This window comes from Muscardinus avellanarius, assembly GCF_963383645.1.
Source record: "Muscardinus avellanarius genome assembly, chromosome: 7".
Classification (NCBI taxonomy): Eukaryota; Metazoa; Chordata; class Mammalia; order Rodentia; family Gliridae; genus Muscardinus; species Muscardinus avellanarius.
The window spans coordinates 102,836,026-102,862,079 of record NC_137793.1 but is presented as its reverse complement, the minus strand read 5'-3'; the positions used below and the strand labels follow the sequence as shown (position 1 = coordinate 102,862,079).

General features: G+C 43.2%; 1 protein-coding gene across 1 annotated transcript in view; it reads right to left on the bottom strand.

Moving 5' to 3' along the window:
- NIBAN1 (niban apoptosis regulator 1) overlaps nucleotides 1-26,054 on the bottom strand; it is a gene marked incomplete at both ends in the record, with an annotated part of 141,502 nt that overhangs the window by 54,323 nt on the left and 61,125 nt on the right. Inside the window, 3 exons of the mRNA XM_080698752.1 lie at nucleotides 15,344-15,511; nucleotides 19,242-19,356; nucleotides 22,940-23,071. Coding sequence (XP_080554878.1) covers nucleotides 15,344-15,511; nucleotides 19,242-19,356; nucleotides 22,940-23,071 — 415 coding nt within the window. The remainder of the gene's footprint in view (nucleotides 1-15,343; nucleotides 15,512-19,241; nucleotides 19,357-22,939; nucleotides 23,072-26,054) is intronic.

The following is a 26,054-nucleotide window of genomic DNA, read 5'->3' as shown; positions in this document are numbered from 1 at the left end:
ACCCACCATCCCCAGGGAGTGCCAGGAACTTCAGGGCTGCCCATCGTTCTTCCTCACCTCGTGGGGTGATGTTGTGGCTGGGATCCTGGGTAGGCTTTTCCAGAGTTCTCTGTCTATGAGCACTTAGAGCAAGGCAGTTCCCCCTCCCCGTGCACATCAGTTGGACTTATCCTCCTTCAGAACAACTGATGTCTTTTCATAGATGGTCAAAGGGAAAAAGATGGTTTTCATTTTCATTCCAGCAGCGCTGCTCTGCAGCCTCAACCCTGATAGTCTGGACCTGTTGTTCCTTCTAATACAACAAAAGCGAGACTGCATATTTAGAAGCAGCATGAGATGGATACCGCCTGGGGGCTTCCACTGAGTTCAAATGTGTTTTTTTCCTGATTTTGAAGTATAGATTCAATTTCTACTTTTAATTAAATAAAATTCCTGGAAGCAAGAAACCGCAGTAGCCATTTCAGAATCTAGTTCACCCACATTTATTAGAGAGACCTTAGCAGGACCAGGGAGGCACAAGCCTGTAATCACAAGTACTTGGGAGGCTGAGACAGAAGGATTCCAAGTCGGAGATCAGATTTAGCAAGTGTTTCAAAAGAAAAAATTTTAAAAAGGGCTGCGTGTGTCAATCAGTGGTAGAGTGTGCCTGGGTTCATCAGTACCACAAAGAGAAAGAGAGACCTTTATCCTTTAGAGCAAAACAAAATGTCTAAGCCTGGCATGGTGGCACATGCTTATAATCTCAGTACTTAGGAGGCTGAGACAGGATGACTTGAGGTTCAAAGACAGCCTCAGCAAGTATTCAGACTCTCATCAACCTAGTGAGACCTCATTTCAAATAATAATGAAGCCGGGCTTGGTGGCGCACGCTTGTAATCCCCGCGTTTGAGAGGCTGAGACAGGAGGATTGTGCAGGTTCAAAGCCAGCTGCGCTGGCTTAAGAGACCCTGTTTCCAAATAAAAAAGTATAAAAATAGGTCTGGGAGTGTAGCCCGGAAGTAGAAGGGTTTCCAGGAACCCCAGTTCCACAAAAAAAAAAAAAAAAAGAAAGAAAGAAATAGGGATAGGGTGTAGTTCTGAGGCAGAATGCTCATGGGCTCCACCCCCAGTACCACGCACAAAAAAAAAAATTCTTTTTAATCTAAAAAGTCTTATCTTTCTTTTAATTGACAGAAGATATCTCAAGACCTTTTTTTCTTCCCTCAATATTTGTCAACCTAAACATACTCAGTTTTCTCAGACATATAACCTGGTTCGCAAACCTCAGTGTTCTATACTGAATGTAAATAAATTATCACTATCATGTACAATTACAGTGCACCAATAAGAAAAACAGAAAGAAAAAAGGAGGGACAAAATTATTTTAAAATCATTTTTACTATTATTACAATTATTAAGTACTGGGGATTGAACTTCGGGACTTTCTACCTCTGAGTTCCTCAGCCCTTTTTCTTTTTTCTTTTGAAACAGTGTCTTACTAGGTTGCTGAGGGTCCTGCTAAGTTTATGAGGCTGGCTTCAAACCTATGATCCTCCTGTCTCAGCCTCCCAAGTACTGAGACTACAGGTGTGTGTCACCGCAACTGGCAGACCAAAATCATTTCTCCTTGGCACTGCCACACAAATTGAAAGAGCGCATATCAAGCACCCAGCACGTTGCCTGGTGTTCAATAATGGTTGTTAGTATTATTTCTAAAATTCCTCTTAAAAAGTGGTAGGGAAGCCAGGCCTGGTGCCATAGTCTTGTAATCTCAGTATTTGGGAGGCTGAGACAGGAGGATCACAGGTTTGTAGCCAGCTACAGCTACTTGACGAGACCCTATTTCAAAGTAAAAAATAAAAAATAGGGCTGGGGGTATGGCTTGGAGATAGAATGCCCCCGAGTTCCATCCCCATTTTTGTTAAAAAAAAAAAAAAGTGGTAGGGAAAATTTGCTATGATCTTGCATGTGCTGGGGTCTTTAACACACACTGGTTAGGAGCTGAGGTTTCAGCGTTAAACATTCAGGATTGAATTCTGAGCCCACCGTTGGATAACTGTTTGTCTCCAGGCAAATTCGTCACCTGTCTAAGCCTCAGTTTCTTCAGGATGGAGAAGATGGAGAGTCATCAGCCTTAGCCAACAGCATTGTCAATGCTCAAATGATCAATACATATTAGAAAATTTAGCTAATATTTTACCACTATTGTGAACAATCATATCTCTGACAAGCTATAAGGTACAAATCATTTCATTTATATTTTCTCTTTCTTTCTCTTTCCTTCTTTCTTCCTTTCTTTTTGTGCGTGTGGTACTGGGGACTGAACCCCAAGTCCTTTTTCTTAAACAGGCTCTCACTAGATTACTGAGAGTCTTGTTATGTTGAGGCGGTCCCCCAAACTGCAATTCTCCTGTCTCAGCCTCCCAACTACTGGGATTACAGGTAGGCATCACCATGCCAGGCTCACTTCTATTTTCTTCCTCGGAGGTATGTAATCCATATACTTTTATATGCGCATTATGGAGTCTGTAAACAAGTATGAATTATACTGTTCATAGGGTGGGTTTAGGGGAAGCTCTGATCTTCCAGGAAAGCTTCATGAATGTGTTAGGAGTGCAGAAACCACTTCGATGTGTTGGAGAAAGTCTGTGCAGGTGAGAAGTGTTGCCTGGGTTCTTTGCTGTTATTGTTATCATAGATTACTGTAAAGGGACGGTAAAGGTAAATCCCTAATGTGACTATAAAAAATATGTGGGAAATTAAAGCAGATGTATAAGTAATAGATTTTTTTTTATACAAAAGGAAGGAATGTCCCATGCAGCACAGCCAGGAAAACAATTTAAATAATGGCATAGTAAACATGTTTTATTTTGCCCACCTGGCCTGAGAAATAATGACTGTTAAGATGGGTTTTTGCCGGGTGTGGTGGCGCACGCTTGTAATCCCCGCGCTTGGGAGGTGGAGACAGGAGGATCGCGCTGGTTCGGAGCCAGCCTCGCTGGCTTAAGAGACTCTGTTTCCACATAAAAATGTTAAAAAATAGGTCTGGGAGTGTAGCCCGTGGGGGTGTATACCGGAGGTAGAAGGGCTTCCAGGAACCCCAGTACCACAAAAAAAAAAAAAAAAAAGATGGGTTTTCATAGCTGGGCATGGTGGCACATGCCTATAAACCCACTACTTGGAAGGCTGAGACAGGAGGATTGCAGGCTCAAAGCCAGCCTCAGCAACTTAGGGAGACTCGCAGCAGCCTGGTGAGATCCTTTTCCAAAACAAAAAGCCAAAAGGGATGGAGGTGTAGCTCACAGGAAGAATGTCCCTGAGCTCAATCCCCAGTACCACACACATACGAAGAGAAATGACGGGCTTTCATGAATCATACAAATAATAAGCTGGAAAGACTGTTTTATACAAAGAAAGACTAATCAGGAACGATAGGGAATGATGACGAGCATGAGACAAGGTTGCAAAGTTTATGTGCCTTTGGAAAAATAGAAAAAAGTCAAGTTACTGCATGGGAATTCAGGGAAGAAAGCTGAGCCTTTCGAGAAAACTGCCCTTCCTCTTAATGCATGTAAAATAGGCCATGCTCCCAATCTCAATTGCTTTGCTAACACTCTTACTATTTCCAGACACTTCAGTTGATGGACTACTCCCTTATGTTCATTATTTGTTTGGAAAAGAGGAAGGAAGGAAAGAAGGAAGGAAGGAAGGAAGGATGGATGGAAGGGAGGAAGGAAGGAAGGATGGAAGGGAGGAAAGGTGGGTTAGTAAGTTGTGTGGTGCTCACTATGCCCAGGTCCAGTGCTGGGCACTGAAATAGAACAGTGGACGGGCACAGGCCCAGCCTCTAGCAGCTTCTAGTTTAAGGAGTCAGAAAAATAAACAGTCAATGATGACATGATGTGATTACTACTCTGATGAAAGTGAGAATGGAGAGGAAAGAAGGAAGGACAGATGAATAGGCTTCCACCTCTGAGATGAAGGACGGCTTCCAGGAGGAAATCGCAGGCCTGGAGGAAAGTCAACCACAGAGCCCCCAGTGAGTTCCTGGCCCAAGATTTGGTTCTTTGGCCATAAAGAAGCAAAGGGCAGCAGAAACAATATTATAATCCCCAAATATGTTCTTTAGAGGAAACTTCAGAAGACAAATTACAACTTTAAGATTCTAATGTGTAGCAACCCATTTGACCCAATTTCTAGGTCCCTAGTATACTATTTTATTTCAGATATGCTCGTTTCTCTTCAGTTATGAAATTTATATTTCCAGGGACATCTTAATTAGACCATAAGCCACTTAGATTCCTGACCTGGCAAAGGAATAAATGGTATGATCAGAATGGCATTGCCTCCATTTCAAACCAACAAATGTGAAACTAGAAATCAGAAATTTTTTCAGAGATGGAAAAATTTTAGACCACCTTCTCTGGCCAATGGTAATCCATTCATCAATGCTGGGAAGTTCCCTATCCTTCATCATGACCAAACCCAACTATAAATGTCAATCAACCTATCTCAAAACTAATGATATTTATTTATTTATTTTTTAATTTTTGGTGGTACTGGAGTTCCTGGAAACCCTTCTACCTCCGGGCTACACTCCCAGACCTATTTTTATACTTTCTTATTTGGAAACAGGGTCTCTTAAGCCAGCTAAGGCTGGCTTCAAACCTGCACGATCCTCCTGTCTCTGCCTCCCAAGCATGGGGATTACAAGCGTGTGCCACCATGCCCAGCATAAAACTAATGATATTTAAAACCTCACCTGAAAATCCTTAGAGGCTTTTAGCTTGCATGATAGCTATAGTACAAATAACGGAAGTTTGGTACCTCTTTTGGCCAACCAGAAGAGGTATGTTTGTTGTCTGTTTATCACCAGACTTGTGGGCAAATTGGTTTATTTTAAAGTCAAATATTAAGTATGATGACTTGCACCTTCACAAGAGATGTGAAAGCCAGCATCTGTACTCATTTAGTGACATTAGGTACTGCTCCTATCTCATACACACACACACACACACACACACACACACACACACACACGTATATCAAAAGTGGCCCTGCTATAATATCAAATTCCCTTAATAAATAGCCTTGTTGCAATAGTTTGCCTTGTGACTGGGACATACAGTGCCAGGAAATACAGTTCTGTAAGTGGTAAGCTTCTTCAGGCAAGAATTACTGCCCAGATGCAAACTATCTGTGGTTTCAGCAAGAATGATTCATTACCATTGCCAAAAACAGCTCAATTTGGGTAGAAAAGATTTCGATTCTCCATTTGAAAATATCTAATCTGCTATCTTACAGCTTGGAAAGGGGTGCTCAGAGCTTAGCTCAGAGGCAGAACATATGTGTGTGCTAGCATGTGTGTATGCTAGCACGTGTGTGCGAGGCCCAGGGTCTAATCCCCCAAAACACACACACACACACACACACACACACACACACACACGCCCTGAAAAAGAAAGTGAGAAGGGCACCTTCAATTATTCTCCTCACTAAGCATCTAAGGACAGTACAATGGCCCAGGAAATGTCCTAGGAGCGCATCTGGCCTGGTTCATCATGCTCTCTGAGTAAAACCACTTGAGGTTGGCCAAGAGTTGGCAGGAAAGCAAATAAAACAAGCTGAAATGTTCTTGATCCACTTTACATTTCTTTCATCCCAACTCTCCTTGGACTTCAGGAGAAAATAATTCCAAAACTCCACTATCAATAGAACATATTGGCCATAGAAATAATCTTCATTATAAGCAACAACTGTTTCTTTCTGTTTCTTTCTTTCCTTCTCTCCCTCCCTCTCTCCGTCCTCACTCCCTCCTTTCATTTCTTTCTTTTCTTGTTGCGCTGGGGATTGAACCTGGGGCTATGCACATGCTATAACCTTTCCATTTTAATTTGTTGTACCCTCTACATCTAACCCAATATTCAGGATACAGTAGAATCCTCAAGAAATTCCCTTGTTCCAATTTTCTTTTATCTGGACACATGAAGTTTCATTTATCCCCAAATTAGTGCACAGAAGCAGCAGAAAAATTGTAATGACCAACGCAAGCGAATGGGCAGTCTGGGCTGTCCTTTGGTTCCTATGGAGAGCTCAGAGGAATGGAGAAGTACAGATGAAGTAAGAGCTCTGGGTTCCTGTCTGCGCTGGCACTTGCACACACCGTGTCCTCTCACAGGAAAGGAACATGGTGGGCGTGGCTTGGCTGGGTCAGAGGTGAAAGGAGGACCATGATAACATTGCGCCTCCCCACTTCCTTCTCTTTCACCTCTCTTCCTAAGTCCCATAAAAGAGGGACGTCTCCTTAGCTGCCAGATGCTGGTGATTTAAAGCATAGCTTGTGGTCCGCAAAAGAAAACACATTAAAAAAATCAGGTCAAGTCAGGACTTTCTCCAGCAGCAGCCAATATGGAAACCCAGTTAACAGAAGGGGGAAAAAAAAAGGAAAGGAAGAAAATCAAACAAAATGAGACTAAGAATTTAAAGCATAAAGGAAGGACCTGTGACACATGAGCACCATGAATTTCTCAACCACCCTGCAACGTACCTACAAAATTATTCTCAGCCGGATATGTGCACACGCCCAGAGACGTCTAGCTTTGGAGAGCATTCACACAGCGCACAGATTTGCACAGGAACACCATTTCGGTTAAGGCACAACTTCAGGTTTCGAAGTTCACTTCTGAGATCTCAACAGGAGGACAGCAGCTCACTTCCCTCTCAAACACATGTTAAGAAAGTATCCTTGTCCAGTTTGGGAAGAAGTGACTGACCTCAAATCATGTGGTTCTGAGTAAGGAGTTGGATTATATACATATACATATATATATTCAAATACTAGGCATTCAGCAGGCGCTTACTAAGTAACTGTTACTTGAGAAGTCATATGATACAGTGGGCTGGAACATGGGCTGTGAGCCACACTGCCTGGGTTTAAAGCCGGGAAGTGATCCCCAGCTGTCTTACCCATTACTTCGGGATCCTATAAAACAGTGATGATATAAATAATAACGCCTGACTCACAGGACTGAGTGAGTTAATGTGGTGGTTTTCCAAGTATGGCAGTACCATCCAAAACTATGTTAGAAATGCAACGTGTGTGTGTGTGTGTGGTATTAGGGAATTGAACCCAGGAGCATTTTACCTCTGAGCTATATCCCAAACCCTCTTTTATTTTTTATTTTGAAAGAGTCTTGCAACATGGCTGAGTGTTCCCCAAAGTTGCTGAAGCAGCTTTGAACTTGTGATGCTCCTGTCTCACCATCCCAGTACTGGAATTACAGGTGTGCGCCACAGAGCCCAGCTTAGAAATGTAAATTCTTGAGCACTCCTCCAGGTCTGCTGAATCATGGATGTGCAGGTAAGCTAGCAACTTGTGTGTGAAACGCCCTTGAGGGACTTTAGTATTCCCACAAGCCAGAAGAATGGGCTAAACAATCTTCCAAGATATGGCTGACCTGTGGGATGTCCTGGCTGTCTCTAAGTTACAGTTGGTGGACTGTCTTCAATCAGAGGTAGACCAAAGTAGGAGAAGAAGGAGAAGAAAGAGAAGACAAGATGTAGAGTTTTAGGAAAAATAATAATTTCTTAGGAGAAAACCACAAACTCACAAAGGAACAAAGGGAATATTTACAGTTGAAGAATATTAACTATGTGACACGCAGAGCACGAGAATGTCAAGCAGAGAGAATCCTTTTGAAGAATTTTGTTTGGGAAAGTCCTTCTAAAACAGAAAAATCAATGTCTAGTTTTTATGAAACAGCAATTACCAGGCCTTTTGTTTGCAGTGCGTAAAGGATTTTACAAATTGCAACAAAAGTATACTGGAGAATACTTATAAGTAAAAGGATTCAAAGAGGTACTCATAAAAATTGTATTTTTATTCAGCTGCTTCCAAACGTTATTCATCTGTAGGAAAGTGTTCAAAGAAGCCCAAGCATAAGACAAAATTTTCCAACTTAATAGATATGTGTTCATCCATAAATTTAAGCATGTGTCATAAAATCCTAAAGTATGTTTTCATATACTACAAAATAAGATTGATTGTATATTTTCAGTTAGAATCGATTGATGCCCACACCAGTCCCTCAAGTAATGAACTTGCTTCAGACATTGACAATGGGCCCTGAGTAGAAATTAAAATAGAAAATGGATCTGTGATCTGCTGCTGAGTACTAGAGAGCATAAAACACCATGTTCCAATAAGCACTCCAAAAATTATTTGCTTTATCTGATTTGAAATATAAGGCCTTTTTCCTGTCCTAAAATTCAATTGAATTCTGCAATGTGTATTGAACACCTAAAATGGGCAACTGTCAAAGTCAAATTTAATAAAGGGGTTTGATTTACATGGAATTTCTGGAATAAGACCTCAAGGCATGTGGCCCTGGCAGAGGAACCAGTTCCAAAATGCAGTCAGTACAACATCCAGCCTGACGCAGCCTGCCGGTCACGAGGACCCTTGGAGATTTCCGTCGTCAGCGAACTGTTTGCAGAGGTTTACAGAGCGTTTCTACATCACTGTGGTCTTTGTATCAAGACCTTCTGGAGTCTTTTTCTAGATTATTTGCAGCCTGCTGCCCTCGTGCTTCCTACATGCTCTACTGGTCCATCTTCCTTGGTGTTTGCGATGATGTGACCACTGGGGAGATTAGAGGTGGTCCAGGCCGGCCCAGCACTGCTGAACAAAACTTTGCCAGCATTCCACGTCCTTGGAAGGATTGCCATTCCTGCAGTGACAGTCCTCTTCTAACGTGCAACTCTTCAGGCTGAGTACAATGGCCAAATTCCTTTGCTCACTACCGCACCCCTCACTGTGCAAGCTGCCACCCACTGCCCCTGCCTAGGTCTCCTCTGTGACCTCCTGGCATCCCGCAGGCCACTCTCCATCCCCTGCTGACACATACTGCAGCCACAGTGACCTTTCTAAAGGAATTCCTGTGCAGGTCATTTACCTACTTAAAACTTTTCAGTGGTTTCCTATTGCTGTTAGGATACAGTTCAGATTTTCAATATGCATCACAAAGTCCCTCCTTTAGCCCGGATCTTGCCCATCTCTCCATCTTCCCTCGGCTCCTCTCTCCTCTCTCAGCTCCAGCCACAACAAAACACTTGCAGTTCCTTTAACAGCGCATGCTCTCTCTTGCTTCCTAGCTCTTACATATCCTGTTCTTCCTGTAGGGAACATTTTTTCCTTTTCCTGCAAACCTGAATGCCTAGGAATGATTATCCTGAACCAGATGAGCAGGCTTGCACCCAGAACAACCATTACTCCTCATCATATGTGTACAGTTCTCTGTATCTGGCAGGAGTTTGAACTATACCCCTGTAACTATGATGACCATAGTTTGGGAACTAATATTCCGAAGAATAGGACTATATTTCAGACATTAGGACTGTTTCAGAGCACCCATGTTCTATTTAAGTCTCATTTGGTGGCAGCTGACACTCAGAACCCTGGCCTTTCCTGGTCAGGGACAAGGAATTGCAGTGTGATTCCAAAATGAGCGGAGAGCACTCGCTGCTCTGGACATACAGCTCTCAGTGGGCTCAGTACTTAGTCCAGTGAGCTGGAGTGAGATGTTCTATTAAAGGGTAATCTTGAAAGCCGGGCGTGGTGGCCAAGCTTGTAATCCCTGCGCTTGGGAAGCGGAGACAGGAGGATCGTGCAGGTTTGAAGCCAGCCGCGCTGGCTTAAGAGACCCTGTTTCCAAATAAAAATATAAAATAGGTCTGGGAGTGTAGCCTAGAGGTAGAAGGGCCTCCAGGAACCCCAGTACCACCAAAAAAATAAAAAATAAAAATAAATAAATAAATAAAGAGTAACCTTGTGAGATTTTCTTCTGTCAGCTCAATGAAGAACTGCCCAAGCCCAAATCAAATATACATGTATGCATAACACACACACCACACAATGCACACACACCACACAATACACACAATACACAGGCAGACACACACACACACACACACACACACACACACACATGTTCCTTAGGAGTATAAATAATCTTTGCATAAGGGCTCTTCTCTCTCTTGAGGAGGCAGACACACTGAGCTCTCTACTTGACCTATTTACCTTCAGTGAGCCTCACTGTCCAAGAATCTTGTGTAATCAGATCCTTTGTCAGGGTTAAATACACACCAACCTCATGAGGACAGACAGGGTAAATGGTTGTGGGTTCAGAATGAATGGACAGGGACCAATCTGGACCCAGTAATGACAAGTGGGCTGGAGAGTCGTTGTCTTTGAGCACTAGGGGATGTGTCCTGGGAGTTCCTCGGTTGACGGAGGACATGGACAAAGCCTGAGGAACGAAAGGTTCCGAAAGAGTTAAAGGAGATTCCAGGAAAGGTCGAATTCTCCAAAACACTGGGTGTGACCATTGTCCTTCGGAACTTGCCCTCTAAGGCCCACCTACAAAGCCAGGGGGCTGATCTCAAAAACAAGACCTGTAATCATGGGGCTAATCACAAGACCTGTGACGTCACAGTTTGTCTTGCTTATGATTGGTGATTTACATGTCCTTCACTTATACCCCACTATTGTTCTTTGGTGTTTACACTTTTCTATTGGGATCTGATGATTAATTTCACTGGAGAAGGGTATAAAATCTTGGTTTTAGAGAATAAACGGGGTCAGTTGCTCATCAGGCGATTGTCCGTGTGTTCATTTCAGGGTAGTTGCTCATCGGGCAATTACATTTCAGTACGGCTGCTCGTCAGGTAGCTGTTGCTTTCATTTCAGGACAGTTGGTCATCAGCCAACTGTCCAGTGTTCAGGGCAGCTGCCAATCAGGTAGCTGTTCAGTTTCCCCTCTCAGGTCTCTCCCTCCCAAGTCCCGGAGAAGACTCTCCACACTCACTGGGGTCAACTGTGATCCAGCACTGACTGCTAGAACATCTGGAACCCAGTTCACGATTTTTTTCTGTTTCATTTGTTTGTTTGTTTGTTTTTGTGACAATGCAGATTGAACCTGGGAGCATTCTACCTCTGAGCTACAACCCCCAGTCCTATTTTATTTTTTATTTTGAAACAGGGTCTTGCTAAGTTGCTGAGGAAGGCCTAAAACCTGTGATCCTCCTGTCTCAGTCTCCTAAGTACTAGGATTACAGGTGTGCCCCACCATAACTGGCCTAGAACCCAGTTCTTAAGAGGTGCGTGGTGGCCTGGGAGTTGATGACTAGCAACTGCAGCCTGAAGCCCTTCCACTCCTGGGGCAGAAGACAGCGGGCTGCTGGCAGCCCCTCAGGATTCCTGGCCCTCATCACAGCCATAATTTTACATTTCTCTTCTTTTCTCTCTTTCTCTGTTTTTCTTTCTTTCTTATTTTGATACTGGGAATTGAACTCAGGGGCATTCTATCTCTGAGCTATACCCCAGCCCTTTTCAATTTTTGTTTTGAAACAGGAGGTCCCTTCATTGCTGAGGCTGGCCTCGAACTCTTGGACCTATGATCCTCCTGTCTTAGCCTCCTAAGTACTAGGATTACAGGCATGTGCCACCATGGCCGGCCTTTTATATCTATTTCTAAACTCATCTGGTAAGTGTGGGGGGTGGGGGAAATGGTTAACTGAAAGCTTGCAAAAGTCTTTTACTTGTTTACTCAAGGACATACAGGGCACACACAAAAGAAAAAGTGATGCAGTAAAATTGGGTGGTACATTGTGCCATCAAAAACAGAAAAGAGGGGAATCTGGAAAGACCCATGAGTCACCAGCCACTGATAACCAAGACCTGTTCCCTTTAATGTTATGGTGATCTATGGTTCTGACTAGAGCTACCGAAAATTATGCCAAACCTCCACATAAAGACTCGGCAAGGAGCCAGTGGTTTCTGGACAGAAGAATGGATCTCAGGGCCAGGACAATATAACTAGACCTCATTATCTTAGTGCCCTTGATAACATACGGGAGAGCAGAGTTGGGTTTAGAATTGACTGGAATCTTCCATAAATGGTGTCTAAATGCAGGCTGCACAACATCCAAAAATTCCCCAGAGAAATTCCTATTATGTACATGGGAGGGAGAAGGCAGCAGGTCCCATCTGGCTGGGCAGAGAACATTCTCTGTTCAGAGAAGCTTGGTGGTTCTCGCATGTAGTGCCAGCTGCATGTTCGTACTAGACCAAAGCTCTAAACACAGAGGTGTTAAGTGTGCAAAAAGTGAGCTGGATGGAGGAAGCAGTGCTGGGTAATTCTCTGTTTCTCTAAAACATTAAAAACCGCAAGGCAGGGTATTAATCAGGGTATCCATTTTTTTAGTCTGTAGTTAAGAATCAATAATGATGATGTCACTCTGAGTTGCTACAGCAAAACAGAATGACATTATATTTTCCTATTAGCCTCCAGGTGACACACAAACTAAAACCAAGAACTGACTTAAATGCTTCACCAATGACTTGCTCTGCAGGACCCATGGTCTCGGGGAGCCCTCCAAACCTCAAAGGAAGTGTACAGAGCAGGACACAGTGGTGCACACCTGGAATCTCAGTACTTGGGAGGGTGAGACAGGAGGATTGCAGTTTCGAGGCCAGTCTCAGCAACCCCGCAAGACCTCAGGAACTTAGCAAGACCCTGTTTCAAAAAATAAAAAATAAAAATAGGTAGATAGAGAGACAGACAGACAGACAGACAGACAGACAGACAGGGCTGGGAAGTTGGGGTTAAAATAATCCTGGGTTCAATCCCCAGTACAAACAAATAGGTAAATAAATAAATGTCTCCAAAGCTAGGTTGTTGTGGGGAAAAAACACTTCTCCCTTGGAGTTTTGAGGAACTTCCTCTTGGCTCTCAGCAGAAGGTATTCCCTGATGTTGACACACACAGCCACTTTGGCGCAAATGTCATGCGATGTGGGCAATATCTTATAGTTCTCTTCTTCTGTTCTACCTTCAGCATAGACTTAACTTCCTTAAAACCAGAGACCTGTTGGATCCTAACCCCAAGCACTGGTTCCTAGTAACAACCAATCAATCAATCAGTCAATAAAATAAAATAAGTGTACAGTCAAATGAGCCACTGTAGGACACAAAGTCACTGCTCCAACATCACCTGCTCAAAGAGGCCCCCCAATGAACTTGTGGAATGGTATGGATGTTCCTTGGCTTTCTCTGGGGTTATGTCTCAATAAACCCATCACAAGTTGAAAACGGAAGTCAAAAATGCACTTGATACACTTAACCCACTAAGCAGCCTGACTTAGGTGTGCCTAAGTCTGCCTAGCCCGCTGTAAGTGTGCTGAGAACACTTGAATTCACCTTCAGTGAGGAAAGTCATCTACTACAAAACCCACGTTATGACAGTGTTGAGTATCTCATATGCACACACACACGTGTGTTTCAGAGATGCAATGAGATACAAAACACAAAGCCTGCTACCCCAAACACTGGCAACACAGTTCACTGCCAAAGTATTGGTTGTTTCTCCTCCTTCTGATCATGTGGCTGAATGGGGTGGCCACTCCCTGTCTTCCATAACCGAGAGAAAGAATCACGCCACATGTCACTAGCCCAGGTGTGTGTCACTTTTGTACCATCATAAATTTTAAAAATCCTAAGTTCAGCCACTGCCAAACTGGGACCATCTGTATCCCCTTCTGCACTGGGCATGGTAACTTTGATGATTATCAAGCTTGAATGTGTGGATGTGTTTGGCCCTCCTCTCTGTCTGAACTTAGGCTCCTGGAGAGAGGAACTTTGCAGGCTTCATTACCCTGTTCCTAACTTGCTAATGGAGGTCAGCACAGAGCCAGCCAGCAGTAGTATGTGACTGGCTTTCCAACCGCCAAAGAACACAAAGTGTCCAAAATACCATAGTGGATTGAAACGTCTCTTTTATCATAGATGCAATATTAATTAAATCCATACCTAGAGGCACAATGGAAAGAAGCAACACCACTCCAGGAGTGGCCTGTGGACCCGCAGCATCTGTTTGCTAAAAAAAAATTTGCTAAAATGTTTGCTAAAAAAGATCAAAATCCAGGGTCATCATAGTCCCAGTAAATCAGAATGTCCTAGGTGATGATGATGATGATGATGATGATGATGATGATGATGATGATGATTTTGTTGTGCTAGGGATTGGACCTAGGGACATTCTACCTCCAAGCTACATCCCTCAGACCTTTTTATTTTTTATATTGAAACAGAGTCATGTTACGTTGTGGAGGGCCTCACTAAATTGCTGAGGCTGGCTTTGAACCTACAATCCTCCTGCCTCAGATTCCCAAGTACTGGGATTACAGGCATGAGCCACCACACCTGGCTAGGCAGATGTGTTTTATTAAGTTCTCTTAGTGATTCTTATGGGCTCTCAATCTTGAGGACCACTGTTATGGTTTGAGTAAATGACCCCCAAAGGCCCATGTGTTAAAGCATTGTTCCACAGCTTGCTGCTTTTTAAAGGTTATGAAGCCTATTGGAGGTGTGGCATAGTGAGAGGTCTTTAAGGTGACTAGGGGTCTGCCCTCGCAGGGGATTATGGGACCCTGCCCCCTCCTCACTCTCTTTTGCTTCCCAGTCATCTGGTGAATGGCTTTGCTGGACCATCTGCTCCTGCCCAAATATGCTGCCTCAGCACAGGCCCAAAGCAACAGACCTAAGTGACTGTGCCCTGGAGCCCACAAAATTATGACCCAAGATAAACCTTATGTGTTACAGTGGCAGGAACTGACACACACACCCACTAACTGGGAAACAAATATTGCATGACGGTGAACTGTACCACTGACCTTAAGTGAGTAATTGTCACTCAGAAATAAAGGTGGAAATAAACGAGAAATGTCCTAAAGACTCAGATTTCACCAGGATCAACTGGCATATCCTTGCTGGCACATAGATTAAAAGCATCAGGACGAAGGAGGAGAAGCCAAGCATGGCGGTGCACACCTGTAAACCCAGTACTTAGGAGGAGGAGACAGGAGGATCGCAGGTTCGCGGCCAGCCTCAGACACTTAATTAGGCTCTCCACAACTTAGTGAGATCCAAACTCAAAATAATAAACAAAATAGGGTTGAGATGTAGCTCAGAGGTAGAATGCTCCAGAGTTCAATCCTCCCTTCAAAAGAAAAGGAAGAGGAGAAATTTTATGCAAAATGGCCTGCACAAACAGAGCAGGCCAATACACACCTCCATTTGCCATCAAGTAAGACTCCCATGTTCTACTTCCAGAGACTTCCTAGACCCGACTGGACCACCAGCGAGCAGGCCACGCTCCTTGTGTGCAGAACTCTCACGTCTCTGGGTTTCCCTCCCTGTCCCCAAGGCAGCACCATCCTCGGCTCCTTCTAAGAACCAATGTGGTAGGTGAATGACCGAGACAACTCAGGACAGGTAGCCTCTCAGGGGGCCGGAGGCAGGCCGTACCGTGGTTCAGGTGTCTGATGCAGTCACTCAGGAGGGCACTAAACTTCTTCTGGTCCGCGGCCTCCTGGAAGCAGAAGTATCCATGCCTGAGGAAGGGCTGCCACAGGTACACCGGGAAGGCCTTGGGCAGGACCACGAAGGGCTGAGAGTTCTCCTTCTCACTGGATGCTAAGGAGCGACGGGGAAAACCAATTATTTTAAAACACGTGTCCTTTATTTCAAACACATTTCAGGCTGTGAGGGCATCTGGGGCCAACCATGGATGGAAAGAGCATGGGAAAAATTGGCATTCCAGCCCCTCTCCATCCCTCCACTGGCTCCCCCCACCTCCCTTTGAGGCTGAGGTCACTAATGTCATTGGTCCTGACTGCTGGCTCAGGGCATCTCCTGGTCTGTAACATACTTTGAAAACATCTTTCTCTCCATTTCCTTCCTTCCTCTTTCCTTCCTTCCTTCCTTCCTTCCTTCCTTCCTTCCTTCCTTCCTTTATTTGGTACTGGGGATTGAACCCAGGGACCTTTGACCTCCAAGCTACATCCCCAGCCCCTTTTTAAATTTTTTTGTTTTGAAACAGGATCTTGCTAAGTTGCTGACGCTGGGCTCAAACCTGCAATCCTCCTGTCTCAGCCTCCCATGCACCAGGATTACAGATGTGCACCATCACGCCTGACTTCCTTCATCCTTTTTCAAAAATTTTATTTTATTGGCACATTGTAATTTTCCATCATAGCGAGGTTCCGAGTGATGGAAAACACTTGCCACGGTACTTGTTACGTGCTTCCCTCTGGGTTGCACCCTGCTCCCCCCCTACATAATATGAACATTGATACTGATAACCTCATATATGAACAGAGGATTATTTGAACTATTTTGTCATCAGCTCTCCCCCCCCACCTTCCTACTTCCCTCCACCAACCCCCTTCCACTATCCTACCAGTGTCCCCCCACCTTCCTACTTCCCTCCACCAACCCCTTCCACTATCCTACCAGTGTCCCCCCACCTTCCTACTTCCCTCCACCAACCCCCTTCCACTATCCTACCAGTGTCCCCCCTCATTTCTCTGAATCCTCCTTGCTTCCCAGTTTCTCTCTGGCTTCAGCATTTGAGTGAAAACATACGACCCGGCGCCCCTCTGGTCTGATTTTGGACTGAGGGCTCCGCTGCTGGCCAGCTAATAAAGGCTTCAAAAAAAAAGAAAAAAGAAAAAAGAAAAGAAAAGAAAAAGAAAACATATGACCCTTCACTTTCTATAACTGGCTAATTTTACTTAGCAGGATATTAACAAGTCCCCACCATTTTCCTTCTGAGCCACACCCCAACCCTATCTTATTTTTATTTTAAAACAGGATCTCGATAGGTTCCTGAGAATTTCACTACTTGCTGAGGCTGTTCTCGAACCTACAATCCTCCTATCTCAGCCTCCCAAATTCTGGGCTAACAGGCATGCGCCATCATGCCCAGCTCCTTCATAATTAAATAAGCCTCCAGTGCCTTTGCTCGAGCAAAGTTAATTCTTCCCATTTTTGTTGTACCTAAAGTAATTCTGAAGTAAAAGTAGTATTGCACAGTAGTTTTTCTTGATTAACGTGGTATTTGTGAAGCAATTTTCCTTCACAAGATGCCATAATGTTCTATGAACATCTGAAAGCAACACTGACCTACTGCATTTAAAAGCGTTGGTAAGACCCATAAAATCCTCTCTTATTAGCCTCGAGTTATCTCTTACTGAACCTTTTACAACCATTTTCCAGATGCCATCAGTCTGCATATTTGCTCAATTGAGTTGCGAAGATATCACAAATGACCTACTGTAGAGTATCCTATTTTTAAGACTCAGAAAGGCCACACCATTTAATATAGTCATTAAAATGCCCAAGTCTGATGCCCCGAGCCAACTGCTGATGAGTCACACAAGCCTTGTGCCTCTTATTTCTTTTCATTCTCCTGTATGATTCCCTCAATCAATCAATAAATATATTGTCTGTTCTAATGGAACTCATTGGAAAGTTCTAGAGAGAGTCCCAGGAGCCAGCATGATGGTATTTCCATTTCTAGCTGCGGCTCCACAGTCAGGATGGCATATAAATAGATGTTGAAAGGAAATATAAAATATAATGATATGTATACTGCACATAAAATATTGTTTTAGCCTGAATTACTTAGCAATAATTTGCTAATCTAGGTTTATGGCCCATGTACTAATCCTATAATTGTGTTATTAAAAACACTACGCTAAGCATTCTGCACCAAAATAACAATTGATGAAATGATTATATCTTTCCCCATAAATGGTAACGAAATGATTGTGCCCATTAATAAAAACCAGGCCTCCCTTCAAGAAGCCAAGTAATCACTGCGTGGTGTGATTTACACAAAGCCAGATGGAGTTATTACATTATCCACAGTTCATGGATCTCTATGAATTGCTCTATTTACTCTATACATTATCCATTACTCCCTCGGCATTACAAAATAAGTGGACCCAATGAGACTCAAAGGCGGTAGGAGCCGGAAAGATTCTTGTAGACTTTCAAGTTCAGATCCCTGTTTTAGAATGGGAGTAACAGAAACCAGAGAGACTTCAGCAGCCGGCTACTGTAAAACACTTGTGAAACAGCACAGTTAGAGCTGGATAAAAACCGAGTCTCCTGATTCCTACATCAACATTCTCTCCACAGCAGCATTTGGTTTTGTTTCTAGGTAGATGAACTAATGGGGTGCTTTTCTACATGGTGGCTATGAGTTACTGTGATACTTCTTTCTTTCTAGTTTATATATTTTAGTGGTACTGGGAATTGAATCCAAGGGCATTCTACCTCAACTCTATATTATTTTTTATCTGGAAACAGTGTCTTCCTAAGTTGCTGAAGGTCTTGCTAAATGAGGCTGGCCTCAAACCTGTGATCCTCCTATCTCAACCTCCCAAATACTGGAATTACACATGTGTGACACCACGCCTGGCTCTGTAATACCTACCTAAAGTCTTTTTTATCTGTTTATTATATCATTTCACCCCACTATTAGAATGATAAAAATCCCCGAAAGGTAAAGGCTCGCTTACTGAAAAATGGGATTGTTCATTTCCCAGATTGAGCACTGCCTATTTATTTCTGCTGTTTTGGGTGGTGTTATCAAAGTCTGCAAGAGGTTCCAAGAGCTTCCTGAAACATGACCAAGAACAAATTTTCCATGTGCTAGAAACACTGTAACTGACTAGAGTGAGGCTGTGAAATGATCAAGGTGACATAAGGTTTACCAAATTAGAAAAATGACTATGTCCATTCATCTCTGGAAAATGGGCTTCTCAACTTCAGCATGACTAATATTTTATGCCGGATAAGTCTTCATTCCCGGGGTTGTCCTGTGCATTGAAGGATGCTTAACAGTGTCCCTGGCCTCCCCCCACTAAATGCCTGCAACACCCACCTTCCCTCCATGACAACCAAAAGGTCTCACTGCCAAATATCCCCGGAAGCTGAATTCCCTCTCCCCACTGAGAATCACTGCTAGTTGTGATGGTTTGGATTTGGGGTGCCCCTCTAGCCCTCAATTTATGTGGGTGGTGGCCCAGGGAAGGCAGGTCCCTGGGCAGCAGCCTTGGGGATTACATATGGTTCCTTCTCTCCTTGCCCTCTCTCTCTCTCTCTCTTGCTTCTGGCCTCCATGATGTGAGAGCAGAGCTTTGTGCTCCCACTCTCTCTGTTTTCTATAGCCGCCATGTCCTGTGGTCCACAGTCCCCGGCCTCGCACAGACTGAACCCCAATATCTCCAAGGAAAACTGTGAGCAAATAAAATTTCTCTCCTCTAAGGTCAGATCTTTATATTATGGCTGTAAAAATGTTAATAGTGCAACAAAACAAGTTTAGGAATTTTTCTGTGGATGCTCAGAGACTCACCAATGGGGTCTGGGAAATGCCGATCAGACAATAGATTGTATTCATCTTCTGAGGTTAACACCTTGCCGCCAGCTGGAAGAATTCGGCTTTTAGGAGCAGCTCCTTTCTGATAGGCCTGAGAAGAAAGGGCACACATGAATGATCTTTTTCCTTTGGAAAATATCTGAAATGTTAAAAATAGACACAGAAACTCAGACACGTATACCCAGAGAGAGCAAGTTCCATGCTGTGTCACTGAGTTAGAGAGATTTATTAGATACATATAGCCAGGCATGGTGGTGCACGCCTGTCATATCAGTACTTGGGAGGCTGAGACAAGAGGATTGCTGGTTTGAGGATAGACTCACAAGTAGTGAGACTCTCATCAACCTACCATGACTCTGTTTTAAACTAAAAATAAAATTGGACTGGGGTATAGCTTGGAGGTAGAATGCCCCTGGGTTCAGTCATATATGTATATATGTATATGCCTGCTTCTTGTAAGATAATATCTAGTACTTCTGTGTAATGGTAACCATTTGGCAAATCAGGGTTTCTAATCAAGGAAGATTCCCTACAGGTGTGTTTATTCTCTCTCTCTATATATATCTCTTTCTCTGGGATTGGGGTTACTGGGATTGAACCCAGGGCCATTCTACCTTCAAGCTACACCCTCAGCCCTATTTTATTTTTCTTTATTTTGAAACAGAGTCTCACTAAGTTGCAAAGGGGCTGGCTAAGTTACTGAAGCTGGCTGCGAACCTGCGATCCTCCTGTCTCCACCTTCCAGGAACTGGGATGACAAGCTGCAAGTATGTTCTCAAAGGGTGAAAACAATCTCAGCAATGTTTCTCTGATATTTACCATTTCAGACGCTAATCCTGAGTCATTCTGATAACCACAAGGGCGACGATGACAAGATCGCTGTTGCCGTTCAGAATGCTTGGGTGACAGATACGGGCCGCGGATGATGACTAATGGGACCATGGAACCCATCACTGCCATGAGTCACCATAGATTTCCATCAAAAACACTAAAATGTCACCAAGATAAAATATACCACTACTTTGCCCTCAGCTGTGACTATTTTACAGTAAAATGATTGGGATAGAAGTACAGTTTTGTGACATCAGAACAAATTCTGATTGGCAGAGCAGAAGCTCTACTGTTTGAGAAACATAACAGAGGTACAAAGGGGGTGCTGAGGCAGACATGCAGATATGCCCACAAGGATACAGAGACAGATAAGCATGGCATCGGGTGGGCCGGCTTACGTCCAGGCAAAACTTGAAAAATAGCAACCTTAAGGCAAGTTGAGGATTGAAACCAAGAAACCGTGGGGCCTGAACTCTCAAGTGTGCTCTTGGGAATAACCAAAATAACCCTGATCCAGGCAACAAGCTCAAAATAACAATAACATGTTCGACATCGCCAAGATAGTGACTGCAGGAACCCAAGCAAAATAAACTCTCTGATAGCTAAGACGTTTGTTTCCAACTGGCGAGAACCACTCGTGAACTGTCTAAACACATCAGGGGCCCAGAGCATCACGGAGACCATCTGAATTTTTATGATTTGGAGAAAGTCTAGGAGCAACTTGATTCAGACAGGACTCAGATGTGAACTGTGTGATCAGCTCTAATGAGCCCCAATATTGGCTTTTATAAACATTCTATCATCTAATCCTCAAAACAGCACTAGGAATTAGATATTATCTCTATTTTGCAAATGAGAACAAATGAAGCTCAAAAAGGCTTAATCAGTCGCCAGTGTGACCCAGAGGCAAGGAAATGACAAAGCCAAGATTCAGGCTCCTGTCTGTGCAGCCCCAGCACCAATGAACAGTAAATGAGAGCCAGCTAGCAAGCGGGAGTGCTTTAACATCCATGCCTAAATACCAGCCAAAATTAGATGCTCCATAAAATAACAGGCAATTTGTAAGTTCTGCATGTGTAATTCCTATGTGTAATTTTTAAAAAAAAAAACACGTCTGTAGGTTAAAAGTGGAATATAATTAAAACTTTCAGCAATTATGACAAACTGCATGGACTTCGACTTTAAATACTTAAGTGAGTTTTTTTGTTTACACATACAGCGTAATTGCCAAATTCAGTCATTATATCTTAACAACCCTGAACAGGTTAGTTGAAAAGCATGAGCAGAGAGAAGAACACAGAATAATGCATAAGTTGAAGGTTGAGGGAACACGTTGTTAAAAGTGAAAAGAAGAAAAAACACCACAATTTATTCACAAAGAAATTTTAGTTAGGGCCAAATATAGTGGAAACCTTAATGAATCTAAGAACGAGCTCTACAAGTTCTACAAACTAATTGGTTTCCCAATTAGAAGTAATCATATCAACAACTTCCTATGTGGGGCTCAACCACAGGTCCAGCTTTAAGCTAAGTGTGTCTATAAAGTTACTTATTTAAGGCTCACAAAAAAAGAGCTCGTGCTCTTCATCTTACAGACGAGAAAACTGAGGCTTGAGGAAATTCATAACTTGGTCAAGGACACATATATCTAGTAACTGGAGAAGATGGTATTCAGAGCCCATCAGATAAACTAACCATTAGGCTACACCACTTCCCCTCAAGCTTCCCTGAAAGGACACAATAAGGGACCATAAAAAATAAGGCAGTTTATTATTAATACCATTATAATTTATAGTGTGTTGATAATTTGCTTCTGAGTACAAATTAAGTGTTGCATGAAATCCTAATACAGATAAGCAGAGAAAATATTAGCGTAATGAATGTTAAAGAGAGTAAGTCTGTCCAGGAAAGCATTTGAGCCTTGTCTCCAGTGAAATATGTTTGTACTCCATTTTACTTCTAATTTCCATCAAAACTGAGGACGAAAACACATGGTCTGACAATATTGTAGTTTGGAAATAAAATGTGTCAAGAAACTGGGCACAATGGTGCATGCCTGAAATCCCAAGTTTAACGGAAGCCCAGAGAGAATAAGTCACTTGGCCATGAGTTCACTTCTAGTTAGCAGCCCAACTTGATCTAGACTAGTTTTCCAAATTCACTGCCCAGTGCCCTTTCCCTTATACCATAATGGCTCCCTACACGGGAAACAGAAATAGAAACCAACAGAAACTGATGTCCTCCCGAGGGCTAGACGCTTTACATACATGGCCTCATTTTCTCTACATTTTAGAGACAAGAAAAATAACCGGGGAAAAAGTCGAAATGCAAAAAAAAAACTTAATATCAATATATAAGTATAGGTGGAATAAAGTATGTGTAGTGTTCTACAGTCTTAGAAAGCCAGGCATATTTAATTGCAAACTTACTAAATAACTCTTCAACCATCTTTCATAGATGAGGCATTAGAGTGAGAAAACAGGCAGACATGCTTGAGAAAAAAGTCTCAGGGCAGTGACAGAGGAGGAGATGGAGGCCAAACAATAATAGGAAAGGTTCCCACCCCAAACACTGGCCACTGCTGCTTTCTTGTGCAGGTACAATCACTTGTTCAAACCCCTTCCTATCTTGTCCACTAGCTTTGCAAGCATTTATCTCAACACCTGCTATTTGCTCAGAACCTCATATAACATTTGGCATATAGTAAAATTTTAATAAGTATCCGTTTGTTGCAATGATACCCAAATTTGAGTGATTATTGATTGAATCGGTGGCAAAGGGAAGCGCGTGCCAGGCAGCCTAAGATACTCCAAGAACCAAGGGTAACAAGGGAAACGTCTCACCTCTTTGTTCTCATAGCTCTCCACAGCGAAATCGTTTTTAACCACGACATATCTCTCCTTCCATTTCTTTATGTCTTCAGCAAACTGCGAGAGTTCCGCTTCATACAAAACAGTTCCAGGCTCCAGGGGGGGCTTAAGCAAGGATGGACACAATTAACGACCATAACAAGAGATGACCTGTCCTGTCCCCACGCCATTATTTATGGTATTTCAGGAATATATGAGAAAATAATGGTGTGTGGAGATCCAGGGGAAAAGCTTCCTTGCTTCTCTCTACACTTTCCCTTTCCTACTCTGCCTGACCTAATGCAGATATTTGTCCTGTAAGTATTTTTATGACGTTCTCTTCCCTCTGTTATACACAGGAGTAGGCGCAGGAGCATATGGTAGAAGGAGTCAAAGCACTAGCACTAAGGTTGTGTCATGCACACACAGGGCACTTAATAAATGTTTGATAAACTGTGGGAGAGATTAAATGAGGCAGGACAGTAAAGCTGTGGATGTCTACCACAACTCTCTGACGTGCCTCAGGGTTAGTTCCTGAAAAGCAGAAAAACGAACAGAATATTCCCCAATTTATCATGCCTCCAAGCATATCTCAAGAGACAGAGCTCTGTGGCTTTCCCAAAGACATGGGGACCCAGGTTATAAACACTTCATCTGTCTTGGGGCTACTTGAGGAGAGTGTTCACTGAACCAGGAGGCAAAGCCGAGTGTCTCTCATTAGGCTTGATGATTAGATAGATAGATAGATAGATGATAGATAGATAGATAGATGATAGATAGATAGATATAGGGGAATTTCCATTATATTCCTGTTTAGTCCTCCCATTGGGTTTACTATGGAAAGAAAATTCCCATCCATCCTCAATATGCAATTCCCACACTATTTCAAAACACAGGAATAGGCCTTTTGTCTTTGGCAAGCCGCTGAATTTACATTTATTTTTCCCTTTATTAAAAAAAATGATAGTGCCTTCAGAAACTTATCCCTGTAGCTCCAAGTGAAAATTTACATGAACCATACAGAGAAGACGGATAAGCCTATTTCTTTTAAGAGTCATCTATCTACAGGATGAAATTAATTCCCTTCCAAATTTCAGTGCTCAAAGCTCTCTGTCCTGACAGATAATGAGGCAGTTGCTCTCTTGCCTCATTAAAAGGTGAGAGAGGACCTCAATTCTGTCTTGAAATGAGGCTCAAACCAGTTTAAGCTGATTTTCTAGTTCTTATGTGCAACTGATCTCAAACCTGTGCCACTTAATCAATGGAAAAACTTATTAAAAATGCAGCCACGCTGGGCGTGGTGGTGCACGCTTGTAATCCCTGTGCTTGGGAGGCTGAGACAGGATCGCACGGGTTCGAAGCCAGCCTCAGCTACTTAGTGAGGCTCTCAGCAACTTAGTGAGACCCTGTTTCCAAATAAAATATAAAAAAAGGTCTGGGAGTATAGCCTGGAGGTAGAAAGCCTTTGGGTTCCACCCCCAGTACCACCAGAAAAAAAAAAAAATGCAGCCACAGGCTGAGCATGATGGCGCATCCCTGTAATTCCAGGAGGCTAAGAAGGAGGATTACAGGTTCAAACCCAGCCTCAGCAACTCAGCAAGGCTCTAAGTTAGTTAGCAAGACCCTGTTTCCAAATAAAAATAAAATAGGACACTGGGGATACAGCTTGGAGGTAGAATGCCCCCTGAGTTCAATCCCCAGCAACACACACATACACACACACACACACACACACACACACACACACACACATCATGGCCACATATAGCCAGGTGTGGTGGCACACACTTGTAATTTCAGTACTTGGGAGGCCAAGATAGGAGGATCACAGGTTAAAGACCAGCCTCCGCAACTCAGCATGACTCTCAGCAACCTAGAAAGACCTGTTTCAAAACAAAAAATTAAAACAGAGTGAGGGAAAATGGGGGCACAACTCAGAGGTGGCATGCCCCTCTGGGTTAAATTCCCAGGACCACAAGAAAATAAAAATGTAGCTTTCCCCTAGACTTACTACATCAGAATCTCTGAGTATGTTAACCAGAATATGCATTTGTTTTGCTTTGTTTTTTGAGACGGGGACTGTGTCCCCCAGGCTGGTCTTTAAGTCCTGGACTCAAAGCAATCTCCAGCTTCAGCCTCCCAATGCTGGGGCTGCACGTGTGTGCCCCAACAATGAGTGAGAGCTTGCACTTTTACCAAGCTCCTTACATTTGAAGAATTCCTGTTTAAAGGGGAAGAGTCGGCTTTCCCTGCACAGCCACACAGCCGAGCCTGTTGGCTAACTCAATCTCTCAGCAACAATGACCCTTTTCTCACCCATTCCTTGAAGCCCCTTCATTTTTGGCACATCTTCCTTGCCCAACCTTTCATCGGCTCAACAGGCTGTTTTCTCTTGGTCCATTGGGCTGGATCTTTCTCTTTTCTCTGACCTCCAAATGTTGGTGGGGCCAGGGCACTGCTTCCTCTATCTGTATTTCTCTCTCCATCACATCCCATGACTTTCCTACTGGCTGTAAGCTAACAGCTCCCAGCCCTATGCTCTCTGCTGCATTTCCCATCAGAACACCCAACTGTCCAATTAATGTTTCCATGGGTGTTTGTCAAATAAACATGCCAAACTTAGGGCAAAAGTGGACCCATGACTCCCTTCCCTCCTGAGTAAAAGGCAACTCCGTGCACTTATTGCATTAAGGATTAAAAACCAGACGGGGCATGGTGGTGCACACCCATAATCCCAGCACTCGGGAGACTGAGACAGGAGGATCACGGGTTCAAGGACAGCCTCAGCAACTTAGCATGGCTCCAGCAATCTAGTAAAACCTTATTTCTAAATCAAAAAAACATAAAAAGGACTGGGGGTGTAGCTCAGAAACAGAATGACTCCAGGTTTAAGCCCCAGTGCAAAAAAAAAAATTATTTAAAAAAAGCATCAGTGTGGAAAAAAAAAAAAACTAAAACCGGAATCGTGCACTTTTCTTTTTACATGGATTATACCATCAGCACATTATTGTATATAGTCAAACTTCTAGGCAAAGAGGTTTTTTTGAACATGAAACTATTTCAGAGCATATTGATTAAACTGCCATTCAGTCATCATCATTGTTATGAT